This window comes from Cervus elaphus, chromosome 24 (genome assembly GCF_910594005.1).
Source record: "Cervus elaphus chromosome 24, mCerEla1.1, whole genome shotgun sequence".
NCBI lineage: Eukaryota > Metazoa > Chordata > Mammalia > Artiodactyla > Cervidae > Cervus > Cervus elaphus.
The window spans coordinates 26,925,368-26,948,140 of record NC_057838.1 but is presented as its reverse complement, the minus strand read 5'-3'; the positions used below and the strand labels follow the sequence as shown (position 1 = coordinate 26,948,140).

General features: G+C 45.1%; 1 protein-coding gene across 12 annotated transcripts in view; it reads right to left on the bottom strand.

Annotated features, from left to right (window-relative positions):
• Positions 1-22,773, bottom strand: part of TRAK1 (trafficking kinesin protein 1) — a 98,944-nt gene that overhangs the window by 33,770 nt on the left and 42,401 nt on the right. For 10 of the 12 annotated variants that reach the window (XM_043887081.1, XM_043887085.1, XM_043887073.1 and 7 more), the window contains one exon: positions 5,646-5,722. In XM_043887081.1, the coding sequence (XP_043743016.1) occupies positions 5,646-5,696 (51 nt within the window). In that variant the 5' untranslated portion in view covers positions 5,697-5,722. Of the gene's footprint in view, positions 1-5,645; positions 5,723-17,926; positions 18,223-22,773 lie in introns of those variants that run through there. The other 2 variants (XM_043887076.1, XM_043887084.1) reach the window with 1 other exon arrangement.

Sequence of the window (22,773 nt, the reverse complement as noted above, 5' to 3'; positions counted from 1 at the left end):
GACATTTAGGGCACAGCAATGCACGGAGGAAAATCTTTAGTGGCATATAAAGGTCCAGCTGCGTTTATGGGAGGAAAGCTGGCCCCTGACAGTGGAGACAGTGGGGTGGATGCCATCACCAAACGCAGACTTACTGATCCTTGCTGATGAAACCACTGGCCACTATGTGTAGATTCACCTGCTCACTTATAGGTTGGCATGGGGAGGAGAACTCTGGAAAGTGAAAACCTTTTAGAAGTCTATGCTAATTATTCTGCTCATTTGGTGTAAAAAAGCAGAAGACCAGGGACATGTAGTTTTGAGCGGAAAAAAGCTGGGGAGGAGTCCTAGCTTCTGATAACCAAGTGACCTTATGGTTTACACTTAACAAGGATCCTCTAGATCCATTCTTTCCAAACACAGATTATAAATATCTGTAGGTTGAGAATCATTCTAGTCATGGCAACTGACATTTTGTTTCAAACGACATTCAACAGCACAGAACTGACATACCAAGGTGCATTCCATGAAGGAAGGTTATTATCTCATGTTTAAATGTCACTTGTCACATATTTACCTACAACCGAAGAGGCATTTCTTAGAGTAGCTACCTATCCAAAGTTTAACTGCTTCATGTGAACTGTTCTACCCTATAATTTGAGAGTCTGAGTTCTGGTTGAACATCCCTGGGGCCTGGTTCCCTTGTCTGTGAGAAGAGGTCGGGTGGAGGGGCAGACTAGCTGAATGACCCTTTCAAAGAATCTTCCAGCTTTATGGTTCATTGAGTTGTAAGACTTTACAAAATGCAGCTTTTATTTCCAACTTTTTTCATACCCACCAAATTATTTCATGCAATGGAATAGTAACACACCTTCCTTCACTCATCATGGGAGTTTCGATGAATTATGAGCAAAGCATAGTTTGGGGGGACTGGATCCAATAGTGATTTAACTCCCTGGAGCTCTTACACAAATGATGGTCTCTCTCCCCTAAGTCTTCCATGGTCCTGAAACCTGTAACTGCTGCCACTACTGTCCCAGAAGACAGCTGGGGGTCATGTCAAGTGAGCCATAGATTCATCCAACTCCCTCCCCATCTGTGCCTCCCTGTCCTGCCCTCCCAGGGAACAAAGGGGACCAGTGAGTTTGCCCAATCAACCGAGATGCCCCTCTCTCTGTGCGTTCATCTGCACTGCCTTCCACATCAAGGCAGAGTCCTTATCTCAGTGGCCCTTTATCATTTGTCAGACGCAACAGTTGCCCATAGTTGGTACCGGCAGGAAACGACCCACAGAGACTGTGTGAGGGAACCCACTTCTCCAGAGGCTGTCCCAAAATTACCAACTAGTACAGGTGGCTTGCACTGGCTGCTGTTGTTTAGATGCCAAGTCACATCTGACTCTTTTGCGACCCCATGGACTGCAGCATGCCAGGCTCCTCTGTCCATAGATTTCCCAGGCAAGAATACTGGAGTGGATTCCCATTTCCTTCTCCAGGGAATCTTCCTGATCCAGGGACCGAACCCAGGTCTCCTGCTTGTCAGGTGGATTCTTTAACTGCTGAGCCACCTGGGAAGCCCTTCAGCTGGCTACGTCTCAGTGAAAACTGTAGCCCCCACTGTCCAAAATCATGGTCTCCATAACTCTCACTCCAGTCTATTAAACCTCTCTACTAGAACAAGCCCTCAGACTGAATACCCAGCAGGTGTTTTATGCTCTTCAGCTCACTGCCTACTGTTCTGTGTTGTTGCCGTCACGCATCCAAGCTGCTAAGATCCTGTGCACACAGACATTTCATACACAGATTTCAGTGCAAACAAATCAAGCCAAAATCATAATGGATAAAGACAAGCTCAGCAAGGCACTGCTGAGCACATGAAGGACGCCGAAGGCTTCCCACGGCACACAGAAGCCAGAACCCAAGAGGAATGGGGAGCGGGCGGGGGAAGAAAATAAGTGGGGGTGGGCTCAACCACAAAGCCCCCCAGCCCTCCCAACCTATGCTGATACACCCCAAACCTCAGACCCAAGGCTTCCTGCCCTACTAAAGGGATGACTCTCACTTTGTCTACACCCCCAAATCTAATCTTCACGGTAACATAAATAAAATGCTCTGCTGGGGAAAAAAAGGAAGTTACAACAAAAATATTCAGAGATGAAATGAAAACCTTAAACAAAAAGGTTGTGGAAAAAAAAAAAAAAAGGTTGTGAGAAGGTCTCTGGTTTTTCTCAGGCAAAAGACTGGCTGGGCTTCTCTTTAAGAATTTTAGGAATGAAAGAGTCTCATTTCTTACAGCCAGCCAACACATGATAAATATTTACTTCTAAAACCAGGAAAATAGGTAGGAGATGACCACTGGAGCAAACTACAGTGAGAAAAATGGAACTGTAAACACACTGTGACCCTTGGAAATAAGATATTAAAATAACCAGTTCTTTGATTCCCCAGGAGATGGCAGCCAGGTGGGGCTCAATCTGGCTCTCCCTACTCCCTATCTACATCAAAGTTTTCCTGAAAATTTAAAAGACTGTGACTTGCATCTCGGCCCCGTTTACCAATGAGCACTTGAGCTGCCTGGCATGGCCCTGGAGACGGAGAATAGCCTGCCTCCCACACTGAGCAGTTGACTCATCTCATTCACCCACTTAAGGATGAAAAGCATGACTAAGGGGCCCCCAGAATAACCCTCTCCGTAACTGGGGAGGAGGCAGCGTTGCCCAAAGGTAAATTCCAAGCAGCAGCAAGCCAGGGCAAGCTGCAGAATCCTCTTCCCCTTCAATGAGAAGCAAACTCTTCGAGCTGGCTGAGGGCTGTGCGTGGCATCCTATGCAGATCCTGCTGGTACCCCATCTGCATGTGGCAGGTGTGCAAAACCAAAAGAAACAGAACCAAAGCCAGGAAGAGTGCAGCATGGGACAGCTGCCACGTGAGTGGGACAATCAGACTTTAACCAGGAAACCCTGCCTAGTTCCAAAGAAAGGCGGCAACTCAGATATGATTCTTATCAGGAGAAGGACAGGAACGGCGTTGTATATAAAACACACTGATGCACCCAGACCATGGCCAGGGGAAGCTGCTAAAAATAAAACAAAGAGGGCAGAGCAAAGAGCCACCTGAAGAAACTGCCCCCAAAATATTCTTTTCAACAACCCAAAAAATTTTTTTAAAACCATGACAGCATATTTTTTATACAGTGACACTCATTTAGGAAATTAGCTGTGAATTGTTGATGACCAGAATCTAAATACAGGGCTGGAGTCCCAGTCTCCTCTGAACACGATCCTCAAACATCTAAGCAGAGATGGGTCTGGCCCTGTGAAAGCCTCACCCAGCCCTGCCAGCTCACACTCATCAGGAGCCAGGAACCATGGGCCCTGGACACTCACTGAAGCAGCATCCCATTAAAAAAAAAAAAAAAAGTCACCCAGTTCATGTTTTTAAAGTAAAAATGTCTCACTGACAATCAACTAACCATACTCTCCAGAACTAAATAAACATGGCAATAAACAATAACAGCCAAAAGCAACAGGGCCACAGTGGTTAACGGCCCAGGCTGGAAAACAGCTGTACTATGTGGCCATCTTCTGTTCTCTCAAGAGTAGGTCCCTTCACCGTAGGATGGGGCAGCAATGGCATCTACTTCTGAGAACTAGCATAGAATTAATGAGATGATGCACTACAACAGCTAATTCTCAAAGTTTACCCTTATGAATAAGCATGACCACAGAGGCAGGCATTTATCTAAGGCCTGTCATTTCCAAGATTAAAATGGAGAAGGAAATCAACAGGGTTCCCGCCTTGGAGAAACTTCTAACCAACCCAGCTGGAAGAAAAAGCGAACGGAACAATAGGATGGCTTACAAGCTCAGGGCAGGTGGGGGCACGGACTACCTGTGGCTGGGGTGTGTGGCAGCTTCAGAGGCCCCCAGTGAGCCCTGTAGCATGACATTCAGAGGCAGGAAGAGACAGAGGGGCAGACGGTGCAAAAGGTCACAGGTAGGAGAGAAAGAGGCAGGTACCGGGGAGGAGTAAAGAAGAGGATTCAGGAATGTGGTTAAGTGGATGGCCTTGAAATGCCATGCCAAGGAGTTCTGAGTGTCGGGTTTGGGGCTGGGCCAGGTGATTACAGAGGGTTTGCGAGGGTGGCAGTTGCAAAGAAGAAAGGGAGAAAACTCAAAATCTCAAGCCAGGGCTCCAGGAGCCATGGTAGTAGCCTTGGGAAAAAAATAATAAAGCACAGACACAGGAGCACCTTCAGAAGACTGTCTGGGTGTGGGGTGAGCAGTGGATTCAGAAACAGGGCGCTGCTGGGGAAAATGGACGCAGCAGAAAGGGGGCTGTGAAAACCATTTTTGAAAGTTGGTGATGTTGGCCGAGCTAGCCTACGAGCTGCCCAGACAGACGCAATTGGAGAACCACCAGGGGGCCGGTGCCCCTAAAATGCCTCAGCAAGGGTCCTGTCACACGGCCAGAACATCTAATCTCACTTATTTGGGACTGAGAAATCTGGGATTTTCCTGACATACAGGTGGTCAAGTGGGTCTCCACTCCTGCCCTGTGTCAGCCCCAGTGGATCTACCAGGGGTGGCCTTCAGGAGAATGAGAGGGAAGTGGGTAGCCAGGGAGGTGAGCCCTCAGGAATGGGGCATGGGGGTGGATCAGAAGGATCCCATCCTCAGAACAGGTAGGAAAAACCTGGGTGTACAAAAGGGAAGAGCCCAGGGAGAGAGAGAGACACATGAAAAATGGGGTGAAAAGACCGTCCCCAACCCAAGAACAAAACCTCAGGTCCCACCCTGCTGCTTTGTCCTGCCACTGGCTGAAAATGAGGGTTTCTGTGTCCCTCATATCTTTCTACTCTATTCCTCAAGAAGGGCTAATGAATAGTCACATGACTCCTATTGTGCTAGATTCTAGAGCATAAACCAGGATCTAAAAGTTAAAATCTCTGCATTTGAGGCCTGATTTTGTGGGGAGAGTGGAAGAAGTTTTAACGATAGGCATTTATTCAGCAAATACTGAGAACCTACCATGTTCTGGCCTGTTCTAGGTGTGGGGATACACATAGTATACTCATCTGCCTCTAGAGACCATCAGAGCACCTTAATTCTCAAATGTCAACAGGATGCTGAGAAGAAATTGAGAAAACCATAGTCTCTAAAATGCCTGCAGCTCATCTGATCCTAAGAAAGTTTCCTAAATTTTTCTTGCCAGGCTTGTTTTGGTTATTTCCATGCCGACACTGCATAGTAACATTCCCTTAACCTGACTAAGTAAAAACACAGCACAACAAAACAAAAACATTACAAAGATATAAATAATGATGTCTTTTTTCTGACATTTTTATATACATTTAACATATATCATTAGTGTACATTTTAAGAGTTTATAAAGCTTCAACTGGGTATTCTATAGCAAGTATTTAAATGTTACCCTATTCCATTATTAATACATTCCTTTTAAAATCCAAAATATCTTGTAGAAAATTACAGTAACTAAAGCCAACATAGCTACCAGCTCAAAAAATAAAAGCCACTAAAATCATACTCTGAGAGGGCTCAATTTCTGACACTCTTCACCAAGAAAAATAGTAATGTCTGCTTTAATCAATATAAATTATAATCAGTCAGTTATAAACGACTTTTTGCCTTTCCCCGAATCACTTACCTCCTCAAGAAGCCGAGTTACAGCATCTATGTCATTATATGTTTTAGTCATCTGGCCAACTCGTTCAGCACATAAAACTGCAAGAAATAAAAATGACCATGTAACTACTGATGCTACAAGTCTGCCAAACAAATGACCCACCTAAAAAAGTGGCTCTAACTTATGTTGTCGTGAGTACAAAGGGTATTTGGTTTGGCCAGGTTCAGCCCCACTAGGTTTGATGCCAGAGAAAAGCCCCAATCTGTGTGGGGTGAGGGGACAGGGGTATACTAATCACTGCAAAGCCTTGACACTGCATATGTGTGTGTGTATGTGTGCGTGCACATCCACGCGTGCACACTCGGGGGTGGTGCTGAGGGCAAGGCGCTGGAGTGGAAAGGGGTCTGGCCTCCTATCTGGTCAGCAAACCAAAGTGGGTCAGCAGCACAGTGAGTGATATATAAACCGCCAGAAAGAGCCCTAAGATCTAGACCCCACTTTCTGTACAGACCCACGCACGTGGACACAGTGGGTCCTTTCCAAAGCAATTCTTGGTATCAATTATTAAACAGTCTTAGCTGATAATTTCATAATGGCCCAGCCTCCTCTTCCCCAAATGGTCTAAATTCTAAGGCTCTGCAATTAGTTTACAAACCATGAAAACCAGGGTGATAGATTTTTTTTTTTTTAATCCACACACACACACTCATACACAGAGTATTTCGTAACATATGCCATTTGCTTAAGAGGTCTTAAGAGGCTGCCTCCAGGCCACTTCAGGACTATGTCTTCAGGACTATGTTTTTCCTTTGGGGAAAAAGGGTGTGCACTGAAAGAAGGCTTTAGCTTCCAGAAAAATCTCAGGGTTGTTTTATTTTAAATCAATGGCAAGGAAATGATTTGTAGTCCAAATACCATGAAGGTAGCATAGGTTTTATTCTGAGGAGGAAGGAGAGAAAGCAAATGGATTTAGAGTCAAAGTATAAAATTTTTTGACACCAGCCACTTAGGGGCCAAATAATAACTTGTTAGTAATTCCTCATAACTAAGACTCTAACAAATAATTCTTTTAAAGAGTAAAAGACTTAGCTCAGCTTTCGCAACAACCCACTTGCAGTCATAGCCCAGGCAAGGCCTTTGGGAATTGAAATGTATTTCTAACCAAACTCAGTAGCATCACTAATGGCTAATTGCAGCTGGAAAGCAATAGGTCTCTAAATATTTTATAAATGCAAGCAGAGATCATCCTAGTGGGTGAGCTCAGAGAAACCGGATCTGTTGGAATGATTTTCTAGTTTAAGGAAGAGACCTGAAATCTGGTTCCAAATCTGAAACCCTCCCAAAACAGGGCGCTCTGAGCCAGGATGGGGGAGGGTTCTTCTGCCGGCCTCTCCACCCTGCACTTTATGGCAGAAACCCTCTGGCCGCTGGCTGGAGGAAAAGCAAGGGAAATCTACAGGGTTGGTTAAAACCAGAATTTAACTTGATGGAGATGGAGTCCAGCTCAAATTGCTCTAAGCAGTTCATCAGCTCGATGTCACAAGAAACTCTTAAGTGCAGAATCCTATGGTGCAGACAGGTTTTCATGCTGCACGGCTGTGATGCTCTGCACCGGTGCAGACAAGACCCAGAGGCTGTCCAGTCAGCTCCCTCTAGGAGAGAATGGCAAGCCGGGGCATCAACAGGGAAAAGGCCGCTATGCTGAAACCTGTGCTGTGCTGACTCCAGGGCCAGCTAACGCCCACCCTAGCTCTCCTCAAAGGACTAGGTCCTTTGCTTTCCTGGAAAGAAAGACAACCAGGCTACATTTTAAACTCATCTTGGCTCTATGTTACCCTAACGTAAGAGAATAACACTCAGAGCAGTTTTTTGCTCTGGGACTGAATTAATTGAAAACTATATTTACATTTTAAAGCTGTTTTTTGAATTGAGATCACTGAAGTTAATTATGTGTAGATAATCATATGCAGATGTAAGAAATAACAGAGATTCACAACCAGAGTACTGACATTGCTACAATCTAGGAATCTTACTCAGATTTTTCCATTTTACCTGAACTTGTGTGTGTGTGTGTGTGTGTGCACGAGCGTGTGCACCTGCACATGTGAATATTAAGCTTTATATGATTTTATCGCTGGTGTAGGTTCATGTATCCACCACCACAAGGACCCGTTGTATTGCCCTTTCATAAAGCTATTTTTTTTTAAGATTTAACATGCTTTAACAACTGAACCCAATAAAACATACACCTGGACTGGGGTTTTTTCCAGCATGAACCAGTCAGGCATATGTCATCACCACATACATAGTGACAGGAGGCGAGGGGTATAGAATGATGCAGAGACCTCCAGGAGGCTCTGAGGTCCCTGACAGCCCAGCCACAGAAGTCAGAGGCAGAAATGAAAAATTACTATGGAAGCATGTGCTCTGTTATTCCAGCTACGTTTTCAAAAATACATATAATCCCAATGGTGAGGGGTAAGGGACTACAGATTTATAATACACAGAAAAAAAATAGAATAGCCATCCAGTTCAGTTCAGTCACTCAGTCATGTCCGACTCTTTGCAATCCCATGAACAGCAGCACGCCAGGCCTCCCTGTCCATCACCAACTCCCAGAGTCCACCCAAACCCATGTCTACTGAGTTGGTGATGCCATCCAACCACCTCATCCTTTGTAGTCCCCTTCTCCTCCTGCCCTCAATCTTTCCCAGCATCAGGGTCTTTTCAAATGAGTCTGCTCTTCACATCAGGTGGCCAAAGTACTGGAGTCTCAGCTTCAACATCAGTCCTTCCAATGAACACCCAAGACTGATCTCCTTTAGGATGGACTGGTTGGATCTCCTTGCAGTCCAAGGCACTCTCAAGAGTCTTCTCCAACACCACAGTTCAAAAGCATCAATTCTTTGGTGCTCAGCTTTCTTTATAGTCCAACTCTCACATCCATACATGACTACTGGAAAAACCATAGCTTTGACTAGATGGACCTTTGTTGACAAAGTAATGTCTCTGCTTTTTTTTTTTTTTTTTGTCTCTGCTTTTTAATATGCTGTCTAGGTTGGTCATAACTTTCCTTCCAAGGAATAAGTGTCTTTTAATTTCATGGTTCCAATCACCATCTGCAGTAATTTTGGAGCCCCCCAAATTAAAGTCAGCCACTGTTTCCCCATCTATTTGCCATGAAGTGATGGGACCGGATGCCATGATCTTAGTTTTTTGAATGTTGAGCTTTAAGCCAACTTTTTCACTCTCCTCTTTCACTTTCATCAAGAGGCTCTTTAGTTCTTCTTCACTTTCTGCCATTTGGAGAGAACTGCAAATTTCAATTTTCTTTTTTTACTTTATTTTTTTGTAATGACCATGCCCTGATGGGAAAAACATTACTTACAACATTTTCCAGGAAATATTTGACTATAATATAGGGTACTCCCTGAGGTAACTCTTAAGAGTAATTCATAATAGCACCATCCTACATTTACCAAGCATGCTAACTACAGCCTGGCCTTGTTCCTAGCCCTCTAGATGGATTATCTCATTTACTCCTCAGAGCAAAACATACTACAGGGTAGGCACTCACCTTAACCCTATTTTACCAAAGAGAAACTGAGGCCTAGAGAGGTTAACTAACTCACCCAGTGTCACACAGCTAGCAAATGGTGAATTTCAAAGTAAGAGGAGACTCCTAGCAGAGGCAGCAGCTAACACTTAAGGAGTCCCTGCTATGTACAGGAATTTAATGTGCTTTTCTTGTTTACCCCTCAGAACAATTTGCAGGGTAGGCACTATTATGATGAGTATTCTATGGATGAGGAAACTGAGGCTAAGAGAAGTTAAGGACCCGAGCCAAGGCCACAGCAAATGAAGCTGTGTGTCCTGTGGACTGAGCCAAGGCCAGTCTGGCTCCTGTATCAAACTAGGGAGCCATAGAGGATTCCAGGGCATGGCTGAGGTCAGCACAAATCAACAATGTTTAAGAAGCATAAAGAAAGCAAAAAGCGCCTGTGCTTTAGGTCAGATCTGTGACCCTGGTGACATGAGGCTCAGGTTTTCATAGGAGAATCTACCAAGGCCATGAGGCCCTGGGCAAACCCCGTAATTATGTCTTGGGCTTCCTCTTTCAAGAAATGAGGACTAACAAATGATGCTTTAAACAGTACAACAAGCACAGTTTGCACTTTTCAAGCACCAATTTTCCAGATACGCAATCTACAATAAACCATCTCAAGTTTCTCTCTCCGTGAGAACAGTATCTCAAATAGAAGTTCCACTTCTGAACAAGGAAGCTCTAGCAAATAAATCTACTTCCCCCCAAAAGGTATTGAAAACAAATGAAAACTTTATGCTCAGTAGGAGCCAGACATAAAAGACCATATATTGTATGACTCCATTCATATTAAGTATCCAGTATAGGCAACTTCTAGAGGCAGGCCGCAGGTCCGTGGTTCCCTGAGATGGCAGATCCGTGGTTCCCTGAGATGAGGAGCGGTGGTGGTTTAGTCGATGAGTCATGTCTAACTGTTTGTGACCCCGTGGACAGTAGCCAGGCTACAGTCTGTAGTCATGGGATTCTCTAGGCAAGAATACTGGAGTGGGTTGCCATTTCCTTCTCCAGGGGATCTTCCCGACCAAGGGATTAAACCGGGGTCTTCTGCAATGCAGGCAAATTCTTTACCGACTGAGCCACCAGGGAAATCCAAGATAAGAAATAGGAAAGGGAATTAATTGTAAATAGACATGAAGGATCTTATGAGGCGGGATAGTGGGGGGCAAGATGTGAATGTTCTAAAACTGAATTATGGTGATTGTTGCCAACTCTGGAAATTTACTAAAAAACACTATAAATTATTCACTTACAATGGGTGAATTTTACAGTATGTAAATTATACCTCAATATTTTAAGTTATCATCAAATTATATGCAAAGAAGCATCCCTGGGCTACATATGCCACAGCCAGTCATTTCAACAAAATGTGACAAATGCATTCTTTCTTGATCCCATGATGGAGCCTTTCTCCAGCCACAAGAATGTTCTCAGACAGCAAAAGTGTTTAGGAGTAGCAAATCAGTGATTAGAAAATCAGCACTGATAAATGGCACATAAATGAACTAATCTAACCCACATGGACTAGACTATTTTCAATCAGATAATTTTCATAGCATTTGCTTAGATGGCAGAAGTTCACGGTACATCTATAACACCAGCTCTTTCCAATTTTCACTCTTATACTTTCCTCAAGTTACAGCCACTTTTTGGAGATTCAGCCATGCCCTTCCCTTGGCTGTTGCCCTTTAATATCTATTTTCAAAATAATTTAGACTTGGCCCAAAATCCCAAGTGTATTAACTACTAAGACCTATAAGACACACATGATTTGGCTTTAAACCCCCTCCCCCCCAAAAAAAACCCCCAAACCTAACTATTTTCATGCAGCCCTTGATGTGTGTATAGGAATAGAGTGAGGTTCACAGTGCTATAGTACTTGGTAATAAAAAACAATGCTCATTTGTCTGCAGTTAGAACAAAATGAAAAAAGAACTAATTCCTTGTTATTTCTGTTTAAATGGCTCCATGTCTAAAATGGCCAGAAGCATAATGAACCTAATTCTTACAAACGTCCTATGTCCCTTCCCACCTACATAAGTCACATGATAGCCCAACATATAGTTGATGCTCAAAAAAATGGAAGAGTTTCTTTTACTCCCAGACCAGTCTTTGCAAAGAAAGGCTCATTTCTAACCAACCAGAGGGCCCAGAGAGGGGTGAAAACATAAAAGCTTGGTGTATATCTCATCACCTCCAGATGAACATGTATCTTGGAAAGAAATCCCCTCCCCACCAGGCTTCCTGCATAAAAAAGACGACGTCTGGAAACAGGCCAAGTTCAAGCCCAATGTGATATGATGAGGCACAAAGCTGCTAAGAAAGAAGCTGCATTAACAGAAAGGCATCAACTAATAAGCAGTTGTGGTCCTAAGCCAGAAGCAAATAGGCAGACTGCCGGCCACGAGTCCTCACAGGTGAAAGGTGCTGGTTGATCATGACAGCTTTTAGGGACAGTCTCGGGGATGGCGTGGTGGCAGAGGCCAATCCAGAGCCCAGTTCACTGCTAACGGCAGTGTGTTTGGTCATGAGCAGCATCTGCATGGTGCTGGGTCTACGCACTGGGAGGGGGGAGCGAGGTGTCACTTGCCAAGAATGGAGACCTGACAGGACAGCTCTGGCTACATGTGCCTGCTCATCAGCATCGCCATCAGGTGAGATGAGGGTGTGATGACGGTACTGGCTCACTTTCCTTTGCCAGGGCTGTCTGAGAGCAGGGCACCAGAGCAACTTACTGAAGAGGCTGGGAAGAAAAAAGAAAATTACTATCAGGTATTTACAACAGGCTAACAGCTTCCAGGCAGAGAAGGCAATGGCGCCCCACTCCAGTACTCTTGCCTGGAAAATCCCATGGACGGAGGAGCCTGGTAGGCTGCAGTCCATGGGGTCGCGAAGAGTCAGACACGACTGAGCGACTTCACTTTCACTTTTCACTTTCATGCATTGGAGAAGAAAACGGCAACCCACTCCAGTGTTCTTGCCTAGAGAATCCCAGGGATGGGGGAGCCTAGTGGGCTGCCGTCTATGGGGTCACACAGGGTCAGACACGACTGAAGCGACTTAGCAGCAGCAGCAGCAACAGCTACCAGGAGCAGTTTACAAATAACTATTTCACTTAAAACCAGAACAACACAGTGACACAGATATGACCTCCATGAGACACTGTGAGGCAGAGAGAGGGGCCAAGTGACTTGTCCAAAGTCAGACAGGACGTAACTATGGATTTGAACCCAGTGTGTTGGATATTACAATCAGCCACCCCGCCCTACACTGGAACACTCAGAGTTGACCTATGGGGGCCATTCATCACCAGGGTATTTAATGAAGGCCTCCTCGGTGATATCCAAATGGCTCATTCATGGATTGCTCACTATTTGCCCAGCAGTCTGCTAAAGTACTGGATGTCTACCACCTCCTTCAATGTCTACATTCATCCTAGGAGGGAAGTACTACCATAGCCCACATTTTAGACATGAAATTACACAAGGTCACAAAGCTATGAGAGGGTCTGATTCTATTTGAACTGGGGCTCTTAAGCACAGCTGAGTAAACAAAATGAATCCTACCCTTGAGGAATTTAAGCCCTAATTGAGAAGGTAAGACAAATTACCATAATACAGAGGAACCAGCAGAAGTGCCAGGTGGGGAAAGCTCTTAGGGAGTTCAGATGGCTAGGGGCTGGGGAACAGGTACCACAAAATGCACAGCTTTGCTCATGGCCAGCCTTGGGGTGACGTTGTTACCTCTACCCCAGAAAGAGCCCTGAGCAAGGGACATGTGTGGTGCAGCCATGGATACTATCAAACAAACCCCAGGCTGAAACCAAGGTGACGAAAACAATGGGCAGAGAGACCTTTGTAACAGAGGTGAGGTCAGTGCCGATAAGCTAGGCCAGCTCCTTTCTCTAATGTGACCCTACAGGGCGGAGTCCTGCAAGACACTCATATCACTACAGACCCCAGGGCCAAGACCTGATGGTGCTTTCTCTCTGGGGTGGACATTCCCACCCCATGAGACATCACACCGATGCTGCTCCTGTGCTTCACCTTGGGATTCTTCACTGAAGAATCTGGACACGTGATGCTGGACACGTGCCCAAGGCACTCCATCAAGCTCTGGGTTCCCACTGTCTAACAGCATCATTTGCATCTCAGCTTTTTGCAGATGATAATTACTGGGTAGTGCTCAGCCCCTGAAAACTGGCCTGTGTCCAAAACACTGACTATTGACCGGCAGCAGCCACCTCTGATGAGAGGACGTGCACTCTCTCACAGTCTCAGGGCTCAGTAGACCCCAGACCACGCCACACGCTCTTTTCAAATCCTGCCACCCATCCTGAATATACCTGCCAGGAAATCATTGACCAATCTGGTAGTTGGATGACAGTCTCCGAAGCGTCCAGATGAGAAAACACAACAAAGACCCCTCCCTCGAGAAAGCGGGAGGAAACTGCCCATAACACACCACAAGGGCGTGGTGAGAAAACTCCACTCTTCACCAGTGTCTTCCTGGAGCTGGTATCACAGCTCGGGCACAGAGGGGTGTGACCACTGCATCATCGCTCAGCAGCACTGTGACTCCCCCTGCTCCATCTCAGGGATGGGGGAAAAACAAGAAAGCCCACCTCAGAGAATGCCACTCAGCAAGAAATCACTTGAGATCAACTCAGTTTCCGCACCACACAAGCCGCCGGGGACCAGAAGGACACAGAACCCAGACATCTTCTCTCCTGAAGACAAAAAGAGCCATGCTGCCTCTGACAGCTGTGTGAGCCAAGCAAGCTGCTTCTCTGGGTGCTCCATGGGTTAGGAAGATGATGTGAGATGATGTGAGATAATGTGAGGCAAGGGCCCACAGCTCTACTAGCTGAGAGCTCAGGTGTGGTGGAGGGCAGACCCCACGGCGGGGTGAGGGCGCTGTTCTGTGCTTACAGTCCTGGGACTCTGGATAACCTATCTGAGTCTCAGCTGCTTTGAATGCAAAATGGAAATAATACTTATTTCAAAGACTGCTTTGAAGATGAAATGGGTGACATCAGGAAGTGCCTATCACTCCCACAAGGTGACCTGGGAGGGACCAACATATGTCTCCTGTATCCTTAGCTACCAATATTAGTGTTGCTGTTCAGTCACTAAACCGTGTCTAACTTCTTGTGACCCCATGGATTGCAGCATGCCAGGCTTCCCTGAGCTTCCCTATCTCCTGGAGTTTGCTCAAACTCATGTCCATTGAAACAGTGATGCCATCAACCATCTCATCCTCTGTCGTCCCCTTCTCCTCCTGCCTTCAATCTTTCCCAGCATCAGGGTCTTCTCCAATGGGTTGGCTCTTTGCATCAGGTGGCCAAAGCACTGGAGCTTTAGCTTCAGCATCGGTCCTTCCAATGAATATTCAGGGTTGATTTTACTTTAGGATTGACTGGTTTGATCTGTTACCCCAAATTAATTTTATCCTTCAGTTTTAAATCAAAAGCACCTCTTTAGGAACTCTTAGCAGTGTAGGAAATCCAGGCCTCAGAATCCAGGGAACACAGTTGCATCTACATCAAGCACGTATTTTCACTATTCACAGAGACTTCTCTTGCACACGTGGTAGTGTGACAGGATCAGAAGAAAACAGAGTCCTGCCCAGTGAACTCCTTGCTTCCAGCAAAAGTGGACACAGAAACCAAGCATTCTGAACCAAATCCCTGTCTTCCTGATCTACGCCACAGACTTCTTCAGGCTGGGAGCAAGCCTCGTGAATTTTATTTTCCAAAGAAAACTGAGCACATTGACGATGAAGTGTGCCTTCCATATCCATGGGCTATACATATGCAGATTCAACTAACCCCAGATTTAAAATATTCAGAAACAAAGAAAATTCCAAAGAGTTACAAAAAGCAAAACTTGAATTTGCCACTGCTGGCAACTATTTGCATAGCATTTACAAAGTATTAGGCATTGTATCAATTAGTAATCCAGAGATTTAATATATACAGAAGGATATGTGTAGGTTCTATGCAAATACTGTGCCATTTTATATGAGGGACTTGAGTATCCATGGGTTTTGGTATCTATAGTGGTCCTGCAACCAATCCCCTTTGGATACTGAGGATCAACTGTATCTTTCTCTTGCAGTTACTGTCTTAAAAATATTATTTTCACCTTCTGGACAGCTAAATTGGAGAAGGAAATGGCAACCCACTCCAGTGTTCTTGCCTGGAGAATCCCAGGGACGGTGGAGCCTGGTGGGCTGCCGTCTATGGGGTCACACAGAATTGGACACGACTGAAGCGACTTAGCAGGACAGCTAAAAGCTTTTTTATTAGAGAAAGGAGGGAAATTGGATGGGAACAAATAAGAGGCCAGGAAGAGAACTGTAACAGGCTATCTTAAAAGGGCAAATACAGAACAGAACCCCAATCCTCCCCTCCATCAAATCTGATCACAAAGTAGAGACCCTGGCATCTGTGAGGCATGGGCCAGCACCGGGCAAAGTGCACCAGAATCATGCAGAGGGTGCGTAAAACCCAGACTGCTGGGCCCCACCCCAGTATGTCTGATTCAGCACGGCTGGGGCTGGGCCCAAGAATGTGCATTTGTAACATGTTCCTGGGTGATACGGATGCTGCTAGATGGGACCCCACCTTGAGAACTGCTGGCACAGTATCTAAGAGCGGTCTATGTAGGGTCCTAGAGCCAGTTTACATAGGTTGAAATCACCTACAAGCTGTATTACTTCAGATGAGTTGCTCACGTTTCTTCTTATAAGCCTATATAATGGAAAATCATAACAGTCCTTAAACTCCTATGCTTACTTTAAAGATTAAATGCATGAATTTAATTAAAGTACTTGGAATAGCACTTGGCATATAGTAAGTACATAATAAACAGAGGTTATCATCATCATTATCATCTAGCTTTCAGTTTAAAAAAAAAGTTTTAAAAAATATATATGAAATATATATAAAATATGTGCAGTATATTTTTTCTTCTCTTGATAAAGATATATGATACTTCTCTAGAACCTACTATAACCTTTCATTTAGAATCATATGGCTCAATAATTGATTTGAAAAATCATCTTACTATGCTTTAAGACAGCAGCTCATCTCATACTTTAAAGTGCACAGGAATACCCTGAAGGTCTTGTTAAAATGTAGATTCTGACTCAGCAGGTCTGGGGTGCTGCCTGAGAGTCTGTATTTCTAACAAGCTGCCAGGTGATGTGGACACCCAGTCCACATGCTGAGTGGCCTGGCTTTAAGGGACACAAGCTGATCTAGTGAGGTCTGGGCTAGCCCTGGTTCTGTTAGAACAGAGAGATGCCTTTCTCTGGATCATTTCCAGGAACCCAGTAAATGCACAGTCCCCACTGGCCCTCACTCCTCTCTCCTTTCACCTCCATCATCTCCTTCAGGGAAGGACTGGGTGGGGCTCCAGGCTTCAGCAGTGCTCCCACCTAGTAGTAGTAGTGAAAGTCACTCAGTCATGTCTGACTCTTTGCAACCACATGGACTATACAGTCCATAGAATTCTCCAGGCCAGAATACTGGAGTGGGCAGCCATTCCCTTCTCTAGGGGATCTTCCCAACCCAGGGATCAAACCCAGGTCTCCCACACTGCAGGTGGATTCTTTACCAGCTGAGCTACAAGGGAAGCCCCTGCTCCCTGCTCCCCTTAGCCAATTATACACTTTTAACTGTCCTATAGGTGAAGTGTTAATATTTCAGGGTAGTAAACTCAAAAGACAAACACGTTCAGTATACAGCCAACTATAAACCGTTTAAAAAACAAAAGTTATTGTAAGACATGGAAACAGGCCATCAGAGAGCAGAATTTTGAAAAAAATCTTTTGATTGCTTTTACTCAAAACCTAAAGAACTTCCCACAGTCGCTCTTTAAACATTCTGTTTTACCCCCCTCCCCACTCCTCTACAAAATCTCTTTTTCTAGGCTTTGAGTCAAAACCCCAAAAGCCCAACTAAGAAGCTCACACTCAGCATTTGGGTGTATCTTTATTTAATACCCTCCCTCTTTTCAAAAAGCAGCACCTCTTTGATAAAGCCTGGTGGTAGGTTCCCAGGTAATTCCAGTGTCAGCCCTTATATTTTTTCTATTAGAAATATTTCTCTCTATATATATACTTTTTTAAAAAATCCCTATTTCAAAATGATGATTAATAATTTTTTAAATAAACAATTTCCTAAAGTAAACAAAAACATTTAATAATGACTCAAATTTCTATTAACCCACCAAAACTCATTCTGTCAAAAGAAAACAATGAAAACTCTTAAAACAGAGTGCTAAGATGCCACAAAGAGGGAGGGCACTACTGATATTTGCAACAAGTATGAATTTCAAAGTTAACTGAATTGTAGTTAAGCAACAGAAGCTAGACAAAATAATACACACTGTTGATTCCATTTACATAGTTGAGAACAGGCAAAACAAATCAGAGGGGATACAAGTTAAGACAGTGAGTGGTCTTCCAGGAGGGAGGTGTAAGCTAGAAAGAAAAAAGGGGACAAGGAGACGTCCCAGGATGCTGGAAACACAGCCTCTCTCCTGGTGGCTTTACAGTCACCATGTAAGACATGTGTACTTGACCTTATACTCCACTGAGGAAATAAAAGACCGCTGTGAGACCAGTAAAACTGCCAGTTCTATGTAGATGCTAACAGGAAAAGGATCAGACTGGAGCAAAGAACAGAATTTACCCTCCTCCAAGAGGTCCAGGGCTTCCTGCTGCTCCTGGGTGGGCTTCCTCTCTTCATTCTGGCAGTCATATTCAAAACATTCTTCTTCTCCCACATCTCTTAGGGACATTGCTGAAGTCGCCCCAAAGCCAAAACATCACCCTAAGGAGCTGCCCTTGAGGGAGCTCCTGGCTGCCTTCCCGGAGGAGGCATTGGGGCCGGAGCCCCTGGGGCGCACGCAGGGCCCTCGTGGGGGCCACGGACATGCCCCGGCTCAGCTGAAATGGAGGGTGTGCACAGGGCCACTGGCCCATCGTCACCCAGGTGGACCCGGAAGGAGGCGGCTCCCAGAGCCAGGAGGCGGGGCGCAGGGGGTGAAGCACCTATCAGGATCGGGAAAGCCCCGCCCAGTCCTGGAGCGGGGCTGGACGGAGGCGGGGGGCGGGGTGGCTCTGACAGGTGCGATGGAGTCAGAGAGGAGGGGAGTATGCAGGTGCATGGTGTCAGGTCAGCTATTTGCATCCAAATTCTTCTCCCACTTTTCCTCTCCCAGAAGCAATGACGAATGGTGACTTCCTGGAAGTTTCACGGAGCGATTGCAAAGGCTTATACCAACTATGCCTCAAGCAGATACATACACCTGTCTAAAGTTGGGGCTCTAGCAGAGGAGGTGTCCTGGCGACTGATTGCCCAATACTCTCCGATGAGAGAGCTTCTGTGGGTGTGCCTCAAAAGGGAGACAAATCTGAGTGTGACAACAGTATGACACAGTGCTGAACAGGGAAGGAAAAGACCGTTTGGGTTTCTAGCAAGAGGAAAAGGGGATATTGCAATAAACATGACTTGTGTTAAGCCTAATTCACCCCAGTCTTTCTTTGGTAGTAATATATTGCATTTGCTCTTTTTAAACTGCATTTTATAAACTCCACTCTTATTCTACATCCATGGTTTCACAGCCAAATTTATAAATATTTTTTTCTAATTGTAGGATAAGAAGGGGAAAATCTATAGCCTAAAAGTTTGCAAAGTTGCCTGAAAAAAAGAATCCAGTTTTATTGCATATCTCATGATCAATTCCTTTGCACTGTTTGATTTTGCCTGTAACAGTGAAATGACAGGTCCTTCCATCAAATCCACTGAAACGTGGCCTGAAGCACTGCTGTCTCAGAGAATCACAGCATATTCTACAATTCCTGGGCGTTAGCCACCTCCCCGCTACACCGTGGCAGGTCTCTCTGCTCCTAAAAGCTATAGCAGGAGGCCCAAACTACCTCTCTGGTCAGTCACCTCCCTCAGGTAACCAAGAAGGCCTTTAGCAGAGGCAAGATCGTCAGCAAGAATTCTCTGAATCCTTAAGGCTGCAGATCCTTCTTAGGCAGCTAAAAATGTCCTCTACACGGAATCACTACCTCCATAAAAATGAATAGAGGATCACAGACCAGTGCCTATAGACAGAAAATGAAATAGAATAAAGATTTTATTAAAATTAATACCTTAAGACATATGCCTTAACAGGTTACTTTTCTGGAACCTGAAAAGAATTGCTACATTTACAGTGGTAAAAATGTGTTGTTTACAAAAAGTCGGGTCAGTGGGAATTCAGTGGCAGGAAGCACAAAATCACATTTGAAAATCTTCATAAGTTTATATACAATGTTTATAAAGGCAAACACTCTGGGAGGGGGGATACTTTCTTTAATCTCAATTGACATTATCAAATTGGGGCTTGTTAATTCAATTCAAACAACAGTGAGTCTTAAGGCCTGGGAAGGGAGGGAGGGAGAAATCTCCACTTCGTGCATTATTCATTGGTGAGTATCAGATGGACTATGAGATGTGCACGTTGCTGGGCGGGGCTGCAGTATATACAAATGAAAACAGGAGCTGATTTCATATATATGAAAATACTATTAAGTGATTTTACCCATTACCAGTTGGTTATACTCATCTCTTAACTCAATCCGAGGCTACCCTTAGTAAATGATGTCCAAGTCTCTTTGTATTATATAATTTAAAATATATATATGCAAATTAAAAATAAATTTAGGACATGGTGTCATGAACACAAGACCACTCTAGCCTGCCCATGTCACCCCTATTCTCTCAGTTCCCTCATTCTTCAGGTACTCCCCACCCCCACCTCAAACCCCTTCCCCTTCCTTTGCCCCACATCCTCTGCAGGAATGTGAGGGAATTCTCCAACCTCATCCACCTCTGCATTCGCTTCAAGGTTAAAGGCAGAGATGGGCCAAAGTGCATCTTCTCTGAGAGAACAGGTTTTCCAAAAGTCAAAGCAGAATATGACACTTAAAGGCCAGCAAGAAGGCCTGGCCTTCCCTGTGCCAGGTGACAGACAGACCACGGAACATGGACGTGGGGCGTGGAGCTGAGGGCGGCCCGGCCCTCCCTCTAGAAGCTGCTCGCCCCAAGAGTCAAGCAGCCACAGTGTGTGCTGTCCATCAGTGAGGACCAACGCAGGGGCTTGGAGCAGGAAGGAAGGGAGTGCGTTCGACCCAGGTCTAGGGAAGCTCAGGGCTACGGGAGGGACGTGTCACTCGCCTCCCAGTGGGCAGAGGGACCTCTTCCTGTGAGGCTCCTCTCCAGCTGTTTCACACACTCCCCGAAGCTCTACCCTCCTCTGTCCAAAGAGTGGTTGCAAGCCACTAGAGCTACCTGATTAAAATGAAATAAAGTCCAAAATTCAGTGACAGTAGCCACATTTCAGACACTCCACAGCCACAAGGGGCTAGTGGCTACCAAACTGGACAGCACAGAATGCTTCCATCATCACAAAAAGTCCCACAACACAGGCACGCCCAAGGGCTGCCCCTGGTCTTTAGACAGGAGCTTGGCACTCCTGGACCTGCGCTTCCCCTGTAGCCAGTTCCTGCTACACCTCCTCCTCCACAGTCAAGAGTCTCCTGCCCCTCCATGTCCCATGCATTTTGCTTCACTCTCCATGAGCCTCGCTGTCCTTTTACTTCTCCGACCATACAGAGCAAGGTGGCCATCGGTGAAGGTCACTTCCCCAAGGCCCTTGCTTCTGCTATTTAAAAAAAGAGAGAGAGAGAAACAAAAAGCTGTAAAAACTTAACCTCTATGCTCCCTCTGGCCCTCTCTCAGCTCTTGAGCCCTTGGCTTCTACATCTAAGGAAGGACATTATCTCTGCTTTACTAAAGTTGCTGATAAAAATGTACAGCTACATCATATATTTACATTTAACTCTTAAAAAAAAATCCTCTTAGCAGTCATTCAGAAAAGTGCTATGTCTGGAAAGGGAAAGTCAGTGTCTACCTCCAGGGGCACATCCCACAAGAAACATGAAAAATGGGGCCTGCTTACATACGTTTGACACAAGTGCAGGAAAGTCAGAAAATCATCTCAAAAGCCCAGTAACAGTTTCTCAGTGAATGCTTAAAATATCTGACAAAACCTCACTCACAAACCAGTTACCCTGACCCTGGGTGACTTTTTAGAATTCACTGCAATCGGGGAACAGCATACATGCTACCTAAGTGTAACGCCATGGATTTTCATCATGGATAAGAAGTCGTAAGAACAACCACTGTGTAATCTGCCTAAGTGTTTCCATTTATAAAATCAATATGAACTACCCCCATCTCCCACCCCAACATTCAAACCTGTAACGTTGCAAAAGGGGACACAAGGGTGGATGATTACAAAAGAGACTACAGCAAGAAACAGGGTCAAGATACTATACCTTGTTCAACAAACCAGTTACCTTTTCAGAGGAATTTTATAAAAGAACTTAATAACTAGTACTGTTTCTGAAAAGATAAAATTAAGCACTGGCCTGGCACTTCGCTGGTCAGAAAGAGCATTTACTTTATTTACATGCTTTTACCATCCTACGAGATGGCTCTGCCCAGTGGGGTTGTCCCCATTTTCCAGATGGGAGAGTTGGGTTGATGGAGGCTTATGGGGTCCCAGGATGTGCCTAACTGCTGGTAAACAGAGACAACAGGCCTCCAATGGAGTCGCTTGTACTAAGCCCCGGGGGCAGTCAACCAAGACTTAATACCTGACCTAATTGCAGCTTCAGCCTCTCCCAGGAATGAAGTCTTAGCCAGACAGTCTGGAATTTCCTGGTCAGCAGTAATGAGGTAATTGGCCTGAGAGACCCCACTCGTCCCCTAAAGAAAGATGAGATAATCCTTTTTCTTGTCCCCGCTGCCTTCTGTCTACAAAAGCCTTCCATTTCATATAGCTCCTCTGAGCTTCTTTCTACTTGCTAGATGGGATGAGGCTCAATTCATGAATGGCTGAAGAATGCCAGTTTTATCTTTATCAGTTGAGTTTTGTTTTTAAATACCACACAGCCACAGAGAATGCAAAACGGGCCTCAAAGGCAGACTCCAGGCCCGTGCTTTTCCTGCCATTCTGCCTATTTCTAGAATAATTATCAAAGTGCACTCTGTTTCTTTAACTCAAGGACATATACTTGAACCCAGACCTTTCTGAAAACTAAAAAGACCTCACACTCTTTCTAAGCATACTTTTCTTAAGTGACCAGTAGAGCCAAGAAACAACCTAAGATTTCATGACAGACAGAAAGAATCATCTTCCAGACCCCTGTGCCTGGGGATGGTCTCCACAGCACAGTTCTCCAAGCATATCTGCTGCAAAGAACCACCTACAGCATGCGCTAAAGATTCTGATTTCCCAGGGCCTCTCCTGGTCTGGACTTAGTCTGGGAATATGCTTTCTAAATAATGGGGTGACTCATGACTTGCCAGGTTTTAGAAGTTCCTGCAATTAAGAGATGGGACACATTTAATGTGGGTAACCAGGAACCTGTTTGACGCTAGAATTTTAAGCTGAGGGCATGTGTGCAAACTCTGCTCTG